This window comes from Oreochromis niloticus, linkage group LG7 (genome assembly GCF_001858045.2).
Source record: "Oreochromis niloticus isolate F11D_XX linkage group LG7, O_niloticus_UMD_NMBU, whole genome shotgun sequence".
In the NCBI taxonomy this organism is placed as follows: Eukaryota; Metazoa; Chordata; class Actinopteri; order Cichliformes; family Cichlidae; genus Oreochromis; species Oreochromis niloticus.
In genome coordinates, this window is record NC_031972.2 from 22,090,701 (window position 1) to 22,097,651 (window position 6,951).

Below are 6,951 nucleotides of genomic sequence, written 5' to 3' on the forward strand. Positions count from 1 at the left end.
TCACTTGCTTAATAAAAGTTTGCAAACATGCAGTTGACATGAGTTCTCTCCTAGATACTAGAAATAACTACATGGTGAAAGGACATTGAATATCTTTGCAAAATTTCTATGTGATAAACCAAGACGCATAAGTATGTCAGACAAATACATGTTTAATTTAACAATTTACAATCAGTGAGGAAAACGAAGGCGTTACAATTAACATCAAGGAAGGAGACGAAGCGACAGGAACCACTGCTCCATCTTCACGGGATCTGGACCATCTGTCGGCTCTCGTAGGTCCTTTGGCAGCCGCCGATAGCCTGGGCATGACTTTGAGCACATTGTCCATGTTGAATTGATTCAGGTGTGGAGCCCATGAAGAATGGATAATGGAAATGTGACAACATATGCCATCGAGCCTTATAGAACCCCAGCCAGTGTCCTATTCTTCTTCTTTGTTTTCATAGTTGTGCTTAATATGTTTCCACAGTTTCTGCAATAAAACACATGCAATGTAACGTTAGAGTTTTCAGACAACTGATGGGCATTTCTAAACGAAGAAGTTGTCAAAAGACCAGAAGGCTCGACTTAGCGGGCAAGTTAGCTAGGCTAACGCTAGCGTCGCTTCGCCCTCTGCGTACAAGGTCAGGTACTTTAAAAGCCCAAAACACGCACTCACCCCGCGATTCAGTTGCTCAAAGATCGCATCTCCACCTTGGTCAAACACTCGTTCAAAGAGGACAGCTCCAACCATGATGGTTACAGCGAACGTGGATGTCCTCCTGAAGAGAAGATTGTAGACAGACTTAGCCAACGCCATGTCGACGGTTCAGTACTCACTGCGCAGGAGCGGATGCGCTAGCACGAAATTTCCGCTTTAGCTTGGTAGCCGGATGCTAATAAACAGATACCCGGTACCTTTCGTTAGGACAACGCCTTCGCCACCGAGACTGTAATCAGCATGTTATAATCTCATCAGGGATAAGTATTTGAGGTATGGTTTGCTGTGCGGTTTTGGGCTTGAGAGTGTGATTAGTATGCACGTGTTTCGTCTCAGTGCTTCTTCTAATATGCTTCGTAGATTCAGACAAACAAAAACAAAACAGATAGCAACTAAATAAATGGTCGCGGGCATTTGTGTCAGTAGATGTGCTGCTGGTCCCAGTTTGTCGTGTAAGGACTTTTGTCCCTAAGCATTTTTAACCCTGGCTTGCACACGTGAATTTATATGAACATTTTGCTGTATACGTCTTCTTATTCTTCCGGCTGCTCTCTTTAGTGGTGGGTCAACGCGGATTATTTCCCCCCCAACCCTCTGCATGTCCTCCTTCACGACACCCATGAATCTTTTCTTGGAATTCCTCTTTTCCTTATGCCTACGAGCTACATATTCAACATCTTTTGTCCATAATATCCACTATCCCCCATTTGCAATTATCCAAAACATCTCAGCGTTGCCTCTCTAACTTTTTTCTCCAAACTGAGCTGTCCCTCTGATGTACTCATTTCGAATCCTGTCTATTCTGGTCACTCCCAGTCAAGATTTTCAGAGTCTGTGGTACAAAAGAAACTATTCACTTAGCCCACATATTCTTTTACTCTATATTTTCAGAACAGTTTTGATTTTGTTTGCTATGTACTGTCTTTCAGGTGTTTAAAAGGTGATATTCCAATAGTCTGAACACAACTTTGACCATGGGGAAGAGGTACTACTGTGACTACTGCGACCGGTCCTTTCAGGACAACATGCATAACAGAAAAAAACATCTGAATGGTGTTCAGCATCACAGAGCAAAAAAAGCTTGGTTTGACAATTTTAGAGGTGAGAGTAGCAGTTATTTCTGAGACCAGGGTTTTTATATCCATGAAAATCTGTGGTTGAAGAATTATGCATTGCTTTTTCATGATATGTGATTAATTGTGTATGACCATCATTTTCTCTTCACAGACTCTGCAGCTATCCTGAATGATGAGCAAGAAAAGAAGCCCTGCAGGAAGTTTCTCCAAAAAGGTATCAGAATGAACTGTAATCCTTTACTGACAAATACAAGCAATAGAAAAGTTGCTTTATTTACTGCTACTTACACTAATTCTAGATTGCAACACCATGGCCAGCAGTAACAGTGTGAGGGATGTTGGAGCCACATTTATCTTTTCTCTAGCATATTAAAGAAATATTCTAGGATGTATTTCTTTCTTCTGAAATACTGAAATAAATTGTTACTTCTAGGCAGGACTATTTCAATTCCTTATTATTCTAAAGGATCCTTGAAAAGTCTTCCAAAATGTTTCAGTGAGAGTACTAATAGTGAACCAAAGAGAGATCATGTTTCTCCCAAATGACCTTGATCTTTGTTATCTCGCTTATGATTCTCCTTTCTGTCATCTTCGCCTCACCCTCGACCTGTTGCAACAGATAGCTTCCCTTCCAATATCTTGGGCGTGACTGTGAAAAAATGGAAGCCAAGATCTTGTTTAAACCTGATAACTAGACTGTCGGGATTTTCCCCCAATTATTATTGGGTTTATAAATGGTAAATGGCCTGTATTTGTATAGTGCTTTACTAGTCCCTAAGGACCCCAAAGCGCTTTACACATCCAGTCATCCACCCATTCACACACTGGTGATGGCAAGCTACATTGTAGCCACAGCCACCCTGGGGCGCACTGACAGAGGCGAGGCTGCCGGACACTGGCGCCACCGGGCCCTCTGACCACCACCAGTAGGCAATGGGTGAAGTGTCTTGCCCAAGGACACAAGACCTAGACTGTCCAAGCTGGGGCTCAAACCGGCAACCTTCCGATTACAAGGCGACCTCCCAACTCTTGAGCCACGATCGCCCCACCTTACAAAGTAAAGGACTTTGATAATAATTCATTCAGTATCAGTAAAAATGCATTTAAATGTGGAATTTCTTTCTCTCTGTTTTTTAGGAATTTGTGATTTTGGCTTCAACTGCAGATTTTCTCATATGACAGAAGAGGAGCTATTTAACTTAAAAAGACAGGTGGAAGGTAAGCTGTGAACAGGAGATGGTGCTGTTTACCTTGTGATACGCTTTACCGGACCCCAAAGCAAGATGCATTATACACAGATCATTTCAAATGGAAAGATATTATTCTTATTAAAGTAAAATCATTTTTATTTTTTCATGAACTTTTAGCTTTGTATTACAGTTGTTAAATATATAATACTGGAGAATACTGTGTTCTCTTTTTAACCTCACTCTGTATATCAGTGGAAAGGATCTTCTTGTGTGTCCACTAATACCCCGTCTAAGACACATAAATCACTTCAAGAAAACAGTGTTCGTCCCCTGGCTCCATACCAGCATCCTTGTTTTCTTCCACGTGAAGATCATTAGAGCTCCTCAACGGTCCTCGAACACCTGACTGTTTACAGATGCAGCCATCAGGGTAGCCTCCAAACTTGGGTTTTTGTAGTTTCAGGATTAATTGTCATTTTGTTGCAATTATGTTTTCATTACAAAAATAAAAGCTTGTGTTTGTGCAGCTATTTGTTAGCTGTAAAGCTGAGCTTTGGTGGTTAGGGCTACGACTTGAACCCATTAGTGAAATGCTGGTGGTGACAAGGTTTGGGATGTGGCGTCCTGGTTTTGCCTAGCTGCTTGTAGCTTCGCCATGTCAGGGAAAGACCCATCATATGTATGCATGTTAAACATGCTTCTCCCGAGCACTGCAGCGCAATGCTAGGCAGAATCCTGGAGTGGCATTTGCGAGGGTCAGTGGCCTCAAATGCCAGTCCCTAATTATCCGACACCGTGGTGAAGTCCAGTGGCAAACCCAGCTTAGCTGGCACTTGCTGGGAGGCATGTTCAAGAAGCAAGAGGCTGAATTTCCTACGTTTTTCAACCAGCTCCTCAATTCTGAAGAGGAACTTGAAGAAGATAAGGACGATGTTACATCGATCTCCACAGAGATGATAATGAGGAGGATGAGGAGGATGCTGTTCTCCCTCCTGCCCAGACATGGTGGAATTGGAGCTTCAATGTCGGGGAAACTCAGCTCTTTCCATCTCCCTCCTAGGTTGATCTTCGTAAAATGTGAACGCTTGTGGCAGCCAGATAGTGCATTAGATGTCCTGCAGCAAGAAGTACAGAGTAAAGGAATCTTTATGATGGAAAAATATTGTCATGAGCTTCTTGTCAGCACCTCATGCCTGCTGTCCTGGCATGTATGAAGTAGATGAAAGTAGATGGCACAGTCATTCATGTATCATCTCCACCAAAACAAGCATTCCACACTCTTTCCATACGTTCACTTTATGATGACAATTGGTATATTTGAGATACTGTCCTATTGCTTGCTCTCTATTGTGATGGCACATGAGTCCCAGATACTGAAGCCTCCTGAGTATTTGTGTGCTCATTTCACCTGAGGAATGGCTATCTCATCGGCTAGCTCATTTTAATGGTATTTATGTGTGGGGCATCTGTGCAGCTGTTAGTTGAGCAATGATGCTTAGTGTGTGCTCTTAGCTGCATACTGACCTTTGGGGTGGGTGTGAGTTATCCACCTGCCTGGGGTATGGTGTTATAGACTTTAGAGTATGCAATCTGAGAATGATCTGTAACGTCCATTATGAGATACAGAGTAAGGTTCGAAAGAGAGTGTCCATTCACCAGAGTAACCCTGGTTCTCTGAAAGCTGAGTGCGGTATCTCACTGCACTGCCGTATTTACAAGGGCACGTGGAAGAAATACCTTTAGAATGTCTGGTGGGGCTATCATAAAGGGCGTTGGGGAGCCCATGTCCTTGAAGTGATTGGTTTGTCTTAGTTGGATGTGGTGGTGGAGGAGCTTCTGTGATTGGTCATGCCAGAAAGCACTCACCGTTGTGAGATGCCTCACTGTTTTCAGAGAACCGGGGTTACTGAATTAAAACCACAAAGACCAGCAGTTAAATATTCTCTGGAAAAAAAATAGTTCAAAGAAACTGCTAGTAAAAAAAGACAAGTACTACTTGTTGAGCACATTTCCTACAGATGAGTGTGTAAACTGCTGAGGTGAATGAGCTATTTCTTTTTCTCAGATGAAAGACAACACAGAGAGGACTCTGAGGACAGAATTATGCCTGGACGAAGTATAGAAGAATGGCTCTCGAGAAGGGAAAAGAAGAGAGCTGCCCTCGGTAGTAAAGGGTATGTACCTTCATTTGTGTTTTAACATTTATCCTACATGGCTCGCATGACAAATTTTATTCCTGTTGATTATGAATTCACCTATTCTATTATTTATTTCTGCAGAGATCTAAAAAACGAGGAAGACAGTGAGGAAAGTCAAGCAGAAAATGGCATACTTCAGCAGCTCCTCTCCATTCCTGACCTACCGCCCTCGCTTCAACCCCCTCCTCCAGGCGGGTGGAAAGTCAACATGAACACTGAGTGGGGTTGAGTGACATTCACTTTGAGGCTTCAGATGACTGCTAAGCCAATACCTAACATTAATAAAAAGAGGACTGGTACAGAATACGAATATTATTTTAGTTTTTTAAGGATTTTCAGCATGAAAGGAAGATTTCACTTGTTGTTTGTTGCTGTTTTTCATTTGAATAATAAATTTATTTTTTTAGATGAGGAAAGTATTTGCATATATTTCAAAACAAAATCTGAGATGAACAGTAACTGTACAACATCAGGGTAATTGATGCAGTTTTTGCACTGATAAGTCACAGAGTGCCCTTAAAGTGAGACTCCTCTGAGGAGTTACATTTGATATCACGTGGGCCCAAAGGGAATGAATGATTGCTGAGCAGATGGAAACCTTTTTTTTTTTTTGCATAGTTTTAATTCTGCGCTGCATCATGGGGGAGTCCTTGATCTCATGGCTTCATTTTTATTACTAACCCAGCCACTAGAAAACACAATTAAATTTTCAAAACAATATGGACGACGAAGTGAAACACTGGATTGAATCTTATAATGAAAGTTTTAATAGTCAGAAACTTTGTTAATTTATTTCTTAGTAAGCATCGTGCAAATCCCTTGGATTTGTGACTAATATATTTCTAATTGTCTTTGGGGGGTTTAAAACCCTCAAGTATTTAATATTCTTTGCTCAGATTATGCTGAAATGTACGCTAGTCACTTATCATTAACAACACCTGCCTAATATTGTGTAGGCCTCCCTTGTGCTTGAGGCTACCACGGGATCCTGTTAGGGAAACGGTGGTGGTGGCAAGGTTAGGGATGTGGCGTCCTGCTTTTGCCTAGCTGATGCAAGTTGACCATGTCAGGGAAAGACCCCCATCCCCTATGCATCACATGTATGCATGTTAAACATGCACATGTGTTGTTGGCAGACTGGACTCAGAGGAGTCCAGGTCCCCAACCTTGCACAGGTCCTCTATGCAGTGTGCTGTGGTGTCTGGCACAGGGATATTGCAGATCCTTTGACTCTGTTGAGGTGTTGGGTGGGAATTCCGTGGATCAGGCTTGTTTAACCTAAAGATGCTCTATCTATTGTTGTTTTTAAGGAATCCTCTTTGGTTTGTGTCATTTGTATTATTTCAATGACATACAGTCAACTCAAAAAACTTTTTCTTTGGATTTACTTAAGGAAAGTGGTTCCATCCAAGTGAGAAACTCTTAAGAAATACAAAACAGAGTATTGCATTACAATGGGACAAATGACTCAAGTAAACTTAAATTGTTTCTTAGGAGTTAACACAGTTGTGTGGAAACATTTGACATAACTTTCTCAATGACATCAGATAAAACAAATGTTGGAGAGTGTAGGAGACTGGGATATACAGAGTTTACAGTCCTGTGAAGTTGTTTTTCTTAACCATTGAAATAATTCTGTCATCATGCACTTTAGTTGTCTTTTGTGATCTTTTTATGCCTTTTGGTGTTGCTGAGCTGACCAGTGTATTTCTTCCATTGAAGAATGAATCAGATTGTAGATTTGGACACTTGTAGTTTTTGCTATCTCTTTGATCAACTTAGAG

At 41.5% G+C, this 6,951-nt stretch overlaps 2 protein-coding genes across 2 annotated transcripts; one reads left to right on the top strand and one right to left on the bottom strand.

Annotated features, from left to right (window-relative positions):
- Positions 1–132: 132 nt before the first annotated feature.
- Positions 133–833, bottom strand: uqcr10 (ubiquinol-cytochrome c reductase, complex III subunit X). Its single transcript, XM_003453856.5, has 2 exons — positions 662–833; positions 133–475 (listed from the first exon to the last, which is right to left on the bottom strand). The coding sequence occupies exons 1-2, from the start codon at positions 800–802 to the stop codon at positions 425–427; spliced, it is 192 nt and encodes a 63-aa protein (XP_003453904.1). The 5' UTR covers positions 803–833; the 3' UTR covers positions 133–424.
- Positions 834–839: 6 nt separating this feature from the next.
- On the top strand, positions 840–6,944 carry zmat5 (zinc finger, matrin-type 5). Its single transcript, XM_003453855.5, has 6 exons — positions 840–976; positions 1,633–1,804; positions 1,931–1,993; positions 2,917–2,997; positions 5,035–5,143; positions 5,249–6,944. Exons 2-6 carry the CDS (start codon positions 1,678–1,680, stop codon positions 5,394–5,396), a joined length of 528 nt encoding a protein of 175 aa, XP_003453903.1. The 5' UTR covers positions 840–976; positions 1,633–1,677; the 3' UTR covers positions 5,397–6,944.
- Positions 6,945–6,951: the final 7 nt, after the last annotated feature.